General features: G+C 37.6%; 2 protein-coding genes across 4 annotated transcripts in view; one reads left to right on the plus strand and one right to left on the minus strand.

The window, feature by feature from the left end:
• Positions 1–7715, plus strand: part of LOC124162342 (protein inscuteable homolog) — a 388980-nt gene extending 381265 nt beyond the window's left edge. For all 3 annotated transcript variants that reach the window (XM_046538845.1, XM_046538846.1, XM_046538844.1), the window contains 7 exons: positions 1012–1275; positions 2286–2568; positions 3544–3783; positions 4204–4402; positions 5845–6226; positions 6872–6995; positions 7331–7715. In XM_046538845.1, the coding sequence (XP_046394801.1) occupies positions 1012–1275; positions 2286–2568; positions 3544–3783; positions 4204–4402; positions 5845–6226; positions 6872–6995; positions 7331–7462 (1624 nt within the window). In that variant the 3' untranslated portion in view covers positions 7463–7715. The remainder of the gene's footprint in view (positions 1–1011; positions 1276–2285; positions 2569–3543; positions 3784–4203; positions 4403–5844; positions 6227–6871; positions 6996–7330) is intronic.
• A 1972-nt stretch (positions 7716–9687) lies between these two features.
• On the minus strand, positions 9688–14170 carry LOC124162613 (MIT domain-containing protein 1-like). Its single transcript, XM_046539201.1, has 4 exons — positions 13936–14170; positions 13618–13856; positions 13338–13534; positions 9688–11541 (listed from the first exon to the last, which is right to left on the minus strand). Exons 1-4 carry the CDS (start codon positions 14063–14065, stop codon positions 11379–11381), a joined length of 729 nt encoding a protein of 242 aa, XP_046395157.1. The 5' UTR covers positions 14066–14170; the 3' UTR covers positions 9688–11378.
• Positions 14171–14236: the final 66 nt, after the last annotated feature.

Genomic DNA, 14236 nt, shown 5'->3' on the forward strand with positions numbered 1-14236 from the left:
CGTCTCGTAAATTTTTGTTCATGCACCTCGCCTCTTTTTTTATGGTTCCTCCCCATTTTTTTGTCATTAACATCACGGCCTTTTAAATCTCAGAGGCAGATGACGATTTGCTAAATGCGATTCATGAAAGTTGGCATGCTATTGGGATCCCACCCTCTAGTAATTCAAAACCGCCTTATTTTATCGTCTTATCCTCTCATCTCAAGTGTTCCGCCAGCATCACGGAACGTAGCAGCCCGTTAAGTCATAACTTACTTGATTTATGGCTAGATTCATGTCTTTAAAAAATCAGCAGGTCAGATACTAAGTAAGCTATTTAATCTCGAAGTTTGAGCTAATTTTGTTAAGAGATCTGATTTGAGATCGTGAAATTGAGTTTAACTTTTGAAACCGATATTTCGATCCGCTGCAGGGATGCTAGGTGTTAGCCAGCGAGTTAGTGATCTGGCAGGGGAATTGATTTTGGATGGATTTACGTAATGCATTGGTTTGGATGGATTACACGTTAGAAACCTTTCAGATCTCCCGATTCAAACATTTCAGAGGGGTATGAGGGTTTGAACCCCTTCCGCTCCCTGTGGCCTTGCCGAAAAGGGCCAAACGCACAAATCGTTAGCCTCAGTGGCCGCGGAGTCAAGTCCTCGCCTGCTAAAGCAGAGGTCGCGGTTTTGAGTTCCGCCTGGGTAGGTTTCCCATACCCAGGAAATGGTTGTTCGTGTATTGATAATTTTTTGAAAAATAAACATGTAAAAGCCAATAGGAATTGTTTTCGGTGGTATGGAAATAAATTAAAAAATACATTTCTCAGATTCACTTTGGGATGAATTGCCATAAATCTACTGCATTGGGTTCTTTGAGTTATCTTTGTTTTCGATTGAATGTTTTCAAGCATCATTTTTTTCGACCATGCGTGTTTTCCATTATCCGTGGCTCGGATTCATTTGCCCGGAAAAGCGAGACTTGAATTAATTTTTGTGCATGTGATGAAATTCTGTTTTTTTTTCTCCGCAGCTGCCGGGTATCCAGGCCGTCGCCACGCCAGGACCCCGTGGCCGTGTGGCTGTCGGAAGTGGCGGCCCTCTGCGAGCCCGAATGCATGGCGACGTTGCAGAGCAAGTCGCTGCTGCCGCCGGGAGCCGCGGCCTTACCGGGTGGGGCCGCAGCCATGGCCTCCGACCTGCCGGCCCTCACGCTCGTCGCCGACGCCAGGGACGCCGTCCGGTCCCTGCAGTTGAGGGCGCACGTCATCTCCGCCGAATTCGTCAAGCTGTGCCAGTGAGTTTCCGTCGCGACGGCGCTCTTACTTTTAACGTAAACGAAGAAGGATCCGCATTCCTTGTCGGAGAATCTTCACGGTGAACGTCGCCTGGACTTTCCGCCGATTAACGATCTCCGATTCTCCTGAAGCTTCCATGGTGAAATATCCTTTGGCTGCTGATGCGTGAGAAAAATATACTCACTCATCACGAGCCTTTAAAGTTCGGGAAAATTGAAGAGATCCGGAGGCAAGTCCGGCGTATTCCACGTATGGTACGAAAGATAGGATCTATTTGGTGTGATATATGGACTAAGGGATTCACATCCTGTGAGCCCGGGTTAAATTCCCGGCGGTGGCGATGATTTATGGCTGGAATCGATCCCTACTTGGGGAGCTGTGGGATGAGTTGGTGCTTCAAGGCACAAATAGTCACAGAGAACCCTTTAGAACCCCTAGACTTCATGAAGTTTGACTTGCAAGCTGTCGCTCATCATCCATTTGGGATGGAAGAGGAGTATTGGAAGAGCGGACGGTGAAGGATGACCAGCAAAATATGGTGAACTTTATCAATTACCCTGTTTCTTAGGAAAACTATGGAATCATGATGGAAGGATTAAAGACCATTTTTTCAATCATTTCTGTGTGGAGGGCGCTACAAGTCCAGTGCTCTCCAAGTTGAATGCTACTCTTGTTTTTGCCTTGAATGACTTCATTTAGAGCAGGCTAATGCTATCAACACCAGGTTTCCCTCCCGTCTTAGTCTATTTTTATACCACCTAAACTAGGTGCACTAATTTTTAAAAGTTATCTGGCTTGTTGGTCATCTCCCCAAAATTACTTACTAACCTTGAGGCAGATTACCCAGCAGAAGACTTCTCTGAGCAGCTCACCATATGAGAAAAGAAACGAATGTAGATGGCCATCTAAGCAGCTGACTGAAATGGCTGAACTCTCCTAAAAAATATTTAATTCCCCCAGCTGCAATTATTGGAGCAAGTCAATAATACGTTTTTTTTTCATTTCCCAGGCAAATGGAAACTGGGTGCTTGGATCAAGCACCTCCACTCATCCAGAGCTTAGTGGGGCATATGACAGAGTTTGTCCGAGATTGCCATGGTGGTGCCGATGTCCATCCCAAAGATTGTTGCAGTTCTGAGGAGTCATCCCTTCTAGTTGCATGTGACAGGTTACGCCTTGCGTCGGCACCCTCTCTTGCACCCCTCGACCCTGAGGTGCTAGCGGGCCACATCGCCAAACTGGGCCATGCATTCACGCACGTGGTGGATCTTGTTCTCAGCAGAGAAATTCAGGTTTGTACCTTGATGAACTTTTATACAGATAATCTTCAATGCATTTTATTTTAATTTATCTTAAAGAAAATGGTACACATACAGCATGATTGTCAATTTAATGTGTACTTACAGCGATGAAAAATGAAACAAAGGAGCTAATAAAATTAAAAGTCAAATGCTAACTAAACAGCAAACTGATACATTGGTCGCATCCTGAGTACATATTTAGTAATTTATTGAGCTATTTTGAATTAAATGGTAAGTCAGTAAAAATAAGGCTATTGAAGGCCGGCATTTCAATGAGTAACTCCCTCATATTCATCAGGGCTTGAGGCTGATTGAAGTCTTCAATTGTCTTACCTGGTGCCTAACCAGGCATTATTTTACAAAGCTTTTTATGATTTTGAGGGGCAACGGCCAAGCCTTATTGATAAACCATTTCTAGTGAGATGAAGAAAGATAGAAGTTGAAGTGGAATAGGCGTTGGATGGATGACCATTCACACATAAACCCTGGTGCTCCTGTCTGCAAGTAAATGACAGGTTAAAAATAGGGTTGGCCTAATGGATCAGGAAAGGTTGAATTGCCTCTGTACTTGACAAAGGCTCTCCCAACTACATGTGATTAGCATATGTAATGTGTATGGAGGAATGATATCGCTTCAATGGTAGCATTTACCATTTTTCATTAAGTACAGTAGAATTTCAGTTATTCATTTTTCAATTAATTATTTATAGGATTATTCAGCTATTTCTTCTTGAGTGTGTGCCTCAAACACTCCCTTTCCAACCATATTCCATTCTTCCTATCCTATCTTTCTCAACCTCAAAACAAATATGTAGTTTCCTAATGGAATGGGTATAAAATTTTAAGGACATTATGCCACTTTAACCAGAAAAATGGCATTGTAAACACTGTATTTACTCATTGTACTTATAATCATAGTAAATTTTTCTCAAAATCTTTTATCATTTTGCTCTCTAACTCATTCAGGTTTTAGTGACTGTGCTGGAAGATGCTGGATCTGAGCTGGCCCAGCGCTCTGCTCTCACTGGCCTAGCTGCTCTTGGACTTGAAGGTGCTCATCTAAGTCGTCTAGTTGCTCAGTGTGGTGGAGTCCGAGCACTTTTAGCTGTTGCAATTGACTCTCGATCTAGTCCAATTAGAGCTTCTGCTCTGAGAGCCCTTGCAACTATATGCTGTGTGTCTGATGCCATCAAAGAATTTGAAAAGGTGTGTTGTACAGTAATTCCTTAAATGGCTAAATAATTTAGTTTTTACTCCATGCATTTTGAATAAACTGTAAAATTTATTTATACTTAACCCTTTCGCCTCAGCAGTAAGCATGTTATGAGAAGTTAAAAAAAATCTCATTTTACTGCAAAAAATTTAAGTTATTTTCCCATTATTAAATTAAGTTTTTGAGTCCTCGGTTGATACATAGTTACCGTTAAAGAAAGCATTATTCAGCCCCTCAAGGTGTCAACTGCTTTGGTGAAGGAATTAAAATATCACATCAAATTGCTTTTCTATACAATGCATTAAAGCATGATTTTTGGAGAGGTTAAAAAAATCAATGTAACCATTCAAGTCGATGTAAATATACAATGACACCCTTCTCGCTAACTAATGTTTCTCCTACTTTTCTCTTAGGCTGGAGGAATTGAAATAATTGCTGATATTTTAATGGACAGTGGTCGAGAAATTGCACCCGGGAAAAGGTGTAGGCCAGAACCAGAGGCATCTGAGGCTGCTGCTGTTTTGGCCCAGGTCACTGCTCCATGGCTGGAAGAAATAGATAGTGTGGAAGGACTTGTGGAATACATCAGACCTATAGTCCATTCGCTCTCTCGTAAGTAGAATCCTATCCACAAATTCTCCAAATGATTAGTTCCAATTTCTTATTTTCATCCATAATTTTTAAAATGAACAAATCGCTTGAGGCCATTTTCTTCTTTTTCCTGAAATAGATAAAATCTCTATGACACTTAGTAAAATCTATCAGAAAGCTTAAGGCACATAAGCAGAAACCCTTTTTTCACCTGGATTAGTCACATTTATTGAATGACAGAATATGGGGGTTTGGTACAATTTGGTGAAATCCAACTCCTACCATGATTATGTCACCCTAACTGAGCACTCTTAGCCTGACCCTTGATGTGTTAGCACCACATCATTCTTTAGTTGATGAAAGGCAAGCAAGAGAACTGGTTGTTACACCATTGTGAACTGACGGATAGAGTGGCAGGTGGTTAATTGGAATTTATTAAATATTATTTCCCAGTAATGATGAATTACTGGTGAACATCAGGGATAATCTATAACTTCCACAGGAGTTGGTGTGGTTACACACATGAAGGAATAAATGCAGTGAGAAAAGTGATTTCTGGAATAGGGAGAGGAAAAGGCTTAAATATGACCATTCAAGGAAAAATAGCAGAGAGGAAAGTGAAAATAATGAATTCTTTGATAATTCTTTTGGGGAACATACTCAGAAAAGAGGGGACATTTCTTCCTGGAAATATTCATCTAACAAAACATGGTTAAAATTTTAGACCAGTTTTGTAGATGTTTTTCTTCCAAATTTAATTAGCATTAAAATTTCCTGTCTTCATACATTATCTTATATCTATTAAGATCTCAATTATTCCACCCTCATGCCCTCAATTCCTATTCAATCTCACTCCATGGACTCCCAACCTCACACCTTAAGCTGACGAAGGTAAACATACAATGGAAGTTAAACTTAAGTGGTAGGTGGCAAAGGGAAAGGAACTGACCCTCTTACCCTTAATTTATAATATTCACTTGCTTGTGGCTGGCACTGGGGTGAGTTCTACCCTCACCGATCCAAACCAACATTTGGGTTGAGTCACGGAGTGAGTGAGGGAGGTCCTCGCTAAATCCCTTTCTCTTTCATGACTCACGATTGGGTGGATATTTCTTCCTAATGGCACTGACCACCCTGCCGACCATGACGTTCTTCCATTCAAAACCGAGAAAGGCTGAAGTATGCTTTCCCCACAAAGTTTCATCCCCAAGGTGTACCTTCCTTGACACTCATGGCTTTTCTGCACATTTAGGGCCCATGAACTCCTTAATGCACTCCAAAAGACAATCAATTCTGTCCCTGATTTTCATTGATAATAATCTATACTTTAACAGTAAAATTCAAATTGGTCAAAGTTGAATTTTAGGAGAAAGATTTGGGATGAAATTCAGGTACAACATGCAAAGTAAAGTACTAACTTTATGGAGTTTGCTATAATTCTTTCATTGAAAACTGCATTTCAGGCCTAGTAGAAGAAACACGTTCCACTGAAACCCTGCTGCTGGCAGCTGCTGCTTTGGCAAACCTTACATTCATGGAACCCCGAGCAGTGTGGCCATTGGTGGAATGCAGTGGAGCATCAAAACTACTAGCTGCAGTGAGGGGAATTGGACCAAGGGTGCCTGCCTCAGTGTTCCTGCGAGAGCAGGCTGCAACACTGATAGCGAACATGGCTGCAGTCCCAGAAACAAGGACTCACTTGGGTGGCAGCGGAGAGGGAGACGAGGGGAATACTGTTGCCGCATTGCTGTCATTCTTACAAGTTCGCCTATCTCCTCTGCAGAGGGTCAATGAAACTGCTGCTGCTGAGAGGCTACAACAGAAAGCTGCTATTGCATTATCTAGGTATGATCTTTAATATCAATTATTTTCTAAAATGGTTTACTTTAGACTAAAAATTATGCAAAACACTCATCTAGTAGCCCTAGTAGTGCTAGATGAGCGGATTTGATTCAGTGGGCGATTGTTGAGTGTTTGTGCAGTGGAGATATGAAAAACCTTGAGATAAAATGTATTTTTTCCTTTTAAAAATTAAAGTATTCTCATGGAGTTACACCCATAACAGAAACTGAGAGTAAATGCATTTCTCTCTCAAAGTATTAGAAAAATGATAATGATAAATAAGCAATGATTAATTCATATGACAGCGAGGATTGCAATTGCGAGTTCTTAAGACTTCAGTTAATATTTTTTTTATTGGAACACTGTAAGTGTTCCCTTACTTCTCATGAATTAAATATGGATTTATCCTTATAAATCACATTTTTTTCAAGCCATGAGGTGGAAAACAGATAAAGGATTTTCAGCAAATATTAGCTATCAGATCTTCCTAAGCATTATTTATGCACTTTATTGATTTGTTTCCGATTGCATCAAGAAGGATTTAAATTGAAATCTGTACAGATGCAATCACTGCAACTCGGCTAAATGTATCAGAATTGGCTGTCTCCTTCCTGTAAAGAGATTGATTGTGATTATTTTAATTTTCAGACTATGCAGTGACCCACTTGTTGCAAAGCAAGTAGTTGAAATGAAGGGAGTAAGCCAAATTGTGAGGCTTTGTGTTGACGAAAAAGAGAGGAACCACAGTGATGGAGTTTTAGTTGCTTGCTTGGTAAGTCTTAAGCTCACCAGTGTTTTTGGCCAGTGCGACTGAATTAACCTATAGTAGAGCCCGAGAAGAATTCATGAATATTATTCACCAGGAAAAATTTAAATTGTTTAATATTCACTAATTTTGGTTTGAAAATTATTCTGAAAATTTGATAATTTAAATGATGCTACCGCAAATGGAATAGAATGTTGAATAAATTCATAATTTCTCTATACATGATCACTAATTTTTAATAATGACTGAATATTATGATGAATGGGATGTTCTAATTAAATGAACCTAAAACTGTGCTAACTTTAATACAATTAAACTGACTAGAACTCATTTATTTACAGGCTGCCCTGAGGAAAATTGCAGCGAATTGTGGTACAAAAGTGATAGAAGAGCTGGGAGCAATGGATTTGGTGGAGCCACGGTTGCTCGATTCTTTCCTGGTGTACTCTTCACGACAAGAGAGCTACGTTTGAATAATTATTCATCACCAGGCTCTATTTTAGTTCCTAGCCCTCAATTTCTCAGAGCCATCACATCTATTCATTTGTAAATACAAGTTTGATGATCCTATCCCAGGATGATGCTTTCATTTCATCACTTGATCAAACTTTCATTTTTACTGTACATATGTATTTCTTTTCTTACTCTGTATCATTCTTCTTCATCATACTAAAACCTTCTTGTCTCTTGTGTCCTATTGTTGATATAAACCATATTTGATAATAATTACTGAAGTTTTATTTGAATTTTGAAATGAGAATGATATTTTGAAGCTACATCTGAAAATTATAATGACCTCCTATGGGTGAGTGTGGAATCCTCATGAGGAGATCATTTGGTTGCTGATTTAAGGGTCCCAGGTTCAAATCTAGGAATGCCTTACCCTGAATGTGTGAAATTCACATGTCTGTCGCTAAGTCTGGAGTGAGCACAATCCTCACCTATCCTAGCCTACCTTCAGATTGAGTGAGTGAATGACAAGTTCATCTGGCAGACTTATCAATCAATTTATAAATCAATATATCAATCATTTAATAATAAACTGATATTTCCTCCTCTAAAATAACCAGAATAAGAATTTAGAAAGATACTACTTATTAAATTACATTTAATAAAACTGAAAATGTAGGAAAAATGGTAGAATGGCAGATGCAAAGGAGATGGATCGCAAGAGTGATGACCTCCACCCTCAATCAAGACCAAAAGCTTATGGTGAATGGGAAGAATAACAAGCTATGTTCCCTGTCTCTGGCACTTGATTCACAACACTCTTGTTTGTTTTCAAATATGGTGTCGAAGTTAACCCCGCATGTTTTTTTTTCTGCCATGGTGACAGGTGGCCAGGTGATGCCAACCACTCTCCTTACTCTTTAGGCTTGGCAGAAAAAAGTTCTATTTGTGCTATGTACTTGATCAGGAACAATTCAACCTTCATTTGAGGGAAGTAAATGTACAAAATGGCTCCAACTAAAATACATATGGATTTAAGGTTCTCATTTAGGAGGGGAAAAGGAAATAAAATGGCAAATGCGGTGATATCTGATGAAATGCCTTTCTACCATAAATTTTAGGTAGGTATTGATAAAAAGGCATATGCCAGATTTGAAAAGTCTTCATGACATTCTAAGAAATCAAAAAACAATATTTTAGGTAGCATTATTTATTTTTTGCTACTCCTTGGCAGTGGCATAGCCAGGGTGGTCTGGGGGGTCCGCACCCCAAAATATAAAAATATAATTAATTTTCTTCAGGAAATGTAACTAAATACTGGAAAATCATGACCTTACAAAATATTTCTTTGAAAAATGAAGTTTTTTTCGATTATGAAAAGTGCTAAAGTCAGTTCAAAACCCTCTACTTATTGTTAGTACCCTGTCTTTAAAAAATTTTCCCCCTGGTTTTGCCTCCTCCCCCACCACCCGAACTAAATTCCTAGCTACCGCACTGACATTAGCCACTGATATTCAGGGGCGCCAACTTATAAAAAATATTGGGGGGGCCCATATTGGAGGTCTTGCCCCAGGAAGATGTTAAATTGAAAGTGTGTCGCAGCACCGAAACACTACCATGATTCACACCACTTGATTCAGTTAACCTGCTTAACTTTACCATTATTTGTTTCAACACTCATCGTTGAATTTATTTTAAAAGGTAACTATCGTCAAGCATGGGAAATAAAAATCACCAATATATTTTTGTGATTTCACAAAGCATAATATAACTTAATTATTTTCTTGAATTATTGAGGGGGCTCCGCCCCCCCAAACGAATCTTTGAGGGGGCTCGGGCCCCCTCAGGCCCCATGAAGTCGGCGCCACTGCTGATATTTAAATTAAATAGAGTAAAACAGTAACTAGTCCATTTTTCAGTCGTTTATGCAGAAATTCACTGAGTAATTTATGCTTGCATGTATTTAGTGAGAATGAGCTATTCATTTTTTACTTTCTTTTAACTGGAATTAATCTTACAAAGAGCATTCCAGGATGAATAGATGATTTCAGCTACTCTTAAAATGCGGCAATGTATTTTTACGTTTTCTGTGAGTAGGTCACAGCTTTGGCTTCAAATAATTTTTTCATTCCTTGCCATATATGGAACAATATGCCTACTTATAGAGAGGCTAGAAGGGTTTATTTCTTGTTTATTATGAATGAATGGAGAAGATTTTCTACAAAATAGAAATAATAAAGACGTGATGTTTAGAAAAATAGATGACAAATATATTTTTTGATGAAATTTTCACTAAATACATATCATAAAATTACGAAGAACCTCAAAAATGAGGAACAATCTTTGTGTACAAAGTTATATAAGATTATAGATGGCTAAGTCATTTTCAAAAATCACAGACCTTATCACAGAAGTACATTTACATAGTGAGGATTTCCACCATAAGAGTGAATACGTAATGATTAAATGCTCTTGATTATTAAGGCTTGGCTACATTATGCATTACCATGTTTAAGTTAATGTGTGAATACTGAACATACATGAAAGTGAAAACTCTCCTTGTAATTACCAAACTTGTACAATAGTATAAAGAGAAAATATTACCAGTTTCAATTCGGTATACGTGTTTCTGCAACTGCATTTCAGTTTAAACTGTTCACAAGCATATATATGCACTTGAACATGTTATTGTACCATATAATCATGCCTTTAGATCATTAGATTTTATTTTACCCTTAATGCTTAAAAGTGATCCAAATATCTCTAAGATAAGGTATTTCTACAAGCTGGTAACTTTCATTCAACATACCTACACTGACATAAAAAGGCACAGTAATAAATTATGATCCTCTCGTAGTTTTACACATTCTATAAATCTTGATATAGATTTTTATCATAATTGATCTAGTGAAATATTTATAAAGTCAACACCTTGAATTATTGGAAGGCATAGGAAAACCATCACATATTTATCCTGAGGAGTCAAAGCAACTACACTAATTTACTTTAAGTTCATCATGTAATTTCATACATCGAACAGGTGGTCAATTTTAAAAAGGTCTAAAAAGGAGACCATTGTAAAAGAGAGGAAATTTATAAATAAGACATTGCTTCACTTCATAAGTATTCACTTCAAATGCTAAAAGGAAATAACTCATATTATTCTCATCAGGAGAATTTGGATCAGGAAACAGATTCACACTCGAGGGGAGTATATCTTCAAAATTAGGATTCATTCGAGAATTGGAAGCTCACTAATTGTAAGATATATATTCACTCATAGCCATCCCATAAACCTAGTCATGATCACAAAAAAATACAAAACACAACTAGCAGAAAAAATACCAAAGATGGGTGGCATTAGTAATAGGATAAAATAAACATCTACCATCACTCCAATGCATCCCTAATGTCATTAATTAACAATGGATTCTTTTTTCATGCTTAACATATGGTTCCTCTATTTCTTTAACCCACTATGGTTGTTAACTAAATGATTACTGACTAGCAGCTGGAATATATATTAAACTAGGAGATAACTGATTAGTCTGTGATCAGACAGTAGTCAAAATTTATTGATAGTAATTCGTACTTAAAAAGTAATCTATGAAATCCTCACTCTCAGTAGTTAGTACAATAAATTTAGAATGGGGTGAGAAATACACTTTTATTTACAATAACAAGGAAGTAAAGAGTTGCAACAGAACAAAAAATTTTCTCATGTAGTCACAACAAAGGGAACTTATGCATCCCAGTAATAGGATAAAATACTGGATGTATGCATTTCAAAACGAAAGCTTTCACAATAATTTTTCAAACGTTAATTACATTTCAAAAAAGGCTATTCGGGCTTCCAGCCGGGTGGTCTCCCTCCATTCGTACATTTGGTTAATTACATTTCTTTGTGCGATACCTAGAAAATTTCCAAAGGTGATTTGATCATCCATAAGAAAGTTTCACATCTTTCACATGAAAAACATCCACTACAGTTTCTTTGCATGGCCTTAAGTCCATATCAAAGTAGCCCAAAGCACATCTTCCATCTGGAGGTTTAAAGTAGTCCAAGCCTCTTCCAATTTTTATAACCCAACCATTGCTCAACCTGAAAGTGTATTGGCACATTAAATGCAGTAAAATTCATCACTTATGCAAAAAGACAAGATATCCTAATTTTAAGTGCCGTATCTCAGTAAATAGTCAATAGGTTGCATTGAAATTAACTGGAAATGAAAGCAAATTTGTTTCCTCAATATCATCAGCAACTGATCTCAGACTAAAATTTTTAACACGTCATTGTATAGAAAACAGTAGGACTTTTTACCCTCAGGAAATTGTACCACCACTTTAAATACTATTTTCATGATATTCTCCATATATTGGACCATAAAACAGAAGGACAGACACTTATAGATGCATATCCTAGAACAGAACTATGTGATTATTGCTTATTTCAATTTATTTAATAAAACTGATTGAGTAGTTACCGAGATACAAACACTTCAGACCCGAAATACAGAAAGACTTTAAACACGAGTGTCTCAACTTCTTGCTACGACAGCAGACAACCAAATTTGATCAGATGGAGCCACTTTTAGAGAAGAAATAGGCTTCTTGATTCCCATGCCAATTTACAATGGCTCAGAAAGCGAGAGATCCATGGCCCGATCCCTCGCCATACAAATTCCTGAGCATTTGTGCATTGGGTTAGAAAGTCAGAAATGCGTGTTTCGATTACAAGTGCAAGGGAATTTTTTCTGATAAAAAACATTGTGAAGTGAAAAAATGATGGGAGAATGAAACTAGGAACCCCAGAAGGTGTTAACATTCAACCCTATACTTACAAAAAGCAATTATTATAATCTAATTCAGACAACATTTATGCAAAAAGGACCACTTGGCATTGATGGTGAAATTTGCTTGCACTTCATGTGGCTTAACTTAAAATATATATGTAATGATATAAAGTTCTTGTTGAGGGATTGGACTAGGAAGAACCATGGAAGAGGTATGAGGAGAGAAACAAGTCCAGTTAAACTATGGACACCAACAAGCAGTTGAGGATCTGCAATGCACACACAACCAAAGGATCACACATTTATTCAACGTCTACTCCTACATGACAGCCTAAAATATAACAACTAGTTCACCTATAGCCCAGGGGTTGATCTGGCCACAAGCTTCTTCCTCCTGATACTAATGGAAGTAAGCATTCATCTTATATGAAAAATTTCCTATTTTAACAATAATTCGACATATCTGCCCCTGTTCACAGAAGCTTGAGAGGGGTCAGTATCCTGTGTCAAAGTGTCAGAGGGGTTGCCTGAACTATCCCAGTTATTCTAAAATCAACTTCCGGCAAAAAATAACACCATAAAGATTTTAGCGGGGCCAATAAAATACTTTTATACAAGGCAAATGATTTTTCCTTCATGGAAATTTTGCGCATATTGTTTACTAGCAGGTGACTTCATAAAGGTACAATACCAGCTACTCAACTTTAGTTCCCTTTAATTATCTCAAAGTATTATTTATTAGAGCTATATATTGAGTTTGAATGAGGATGAGCAAGGCAAACATTATTTAGAGTATTATTTAGTTATATAATTGGTAATATATTTGATATTAATTAATTAATTAAAATATAACTAGAAAATAACCTAGGCCAGTAAAACATTGGTGGGTTGAGATGCACTAATTAAGTAAAAATGAGAACAACCGATTCTCACAATTAAAACATATCCTAAACGGTTCTCAACTTAATTTCAGCATTCATGTCAGTCTGTATGATATAATCACGGAATTCGATCAACATCAACAGTACCATGCACACTGACAAACACTTTTCAAAAGGTTAAGTAAGGGGAAATAACACAAGTAACAATACAAACAAATTCTTACCTAATTTGTCTGTCGTGAAGGGTATCTGAAAAGTCGACTTCTAAATCCACGTTGTACTTCTTCAAACTCGTTTTTGTCATGTCTAGTGAACTTGCTTGATCTTTTGCGCCGCGATCACTAGATGTGATTAAGCGAACCTTCCTTAAATTAGGGCAGGTTTTTACCAGCAGTTCACATAGTTTTACGAAATTCTCGCACTGAAATGAAACAGCATCAACTGTTAGACATTTAATGACAGTTTTTAAGCATAGTTAAAACACGTCAAGTTGAAACACATCACCTGATGAAAACTTCTAATGTAGGGATCCTCCACGGACACCTGAGAAATTTCCTCGTCTAGAAATCTTCCGATTAGGTTTTGGTAACTATGGCCAGTCGAATCATTTTCAATTACTATCTGCTCGTGGTAGCTCCCTTTTTCTTTCTCTTGCTCAACGTAATTCTTGAGTTTCTCGGCCCTGTCCATGAACCCCTCCACTTTCTCCCTGAGTTTAGCTTTCTTCAAAGCGCAATTCGAGCCTAAAATTTATTTATTTTTAATTAAATAAGCATTAATTTAATACCATAAATAACATGTTCACTGGATAAGTAATATTACCTTTCATCGCTTTCATTAACAACTCCAGCCCCTCTTGATAACACACAAGTGCCTCAGTATACCTCTTGCCAGAGTCTAACTTGACAGCTCGGGTGATAATTGAAACTGCAGCACTTTCAACGTCAGTCATGATGGATAATTACACACACAATTCACTCTCTAAATGACAAATTCCATAAAAACATTAACAACACAACTTCACGGATTCGGGTTGACTTGTACACAAATACATGTTTTCTTGGCGCAATTTCGCATTTCACTTTTAAGAATCATGATATTCGAAAGTCGATTGTTTCCTCCA

The sequence above is a fragment of the Ischnura elegans genome, chromosome 7, assembly GCF_921293095.1.
Source record: "Ischnura elegans chromosome 7, ioIscEleg1.1, whole genome shotgun sequence".
In the NCBI taxonomy this organism is placed as follows: Eukaryota; Metazoa; Arthropoda; class Insecta; order Odonata; family Coenagrionidae; genus Ischnura; species Ischnura elegans.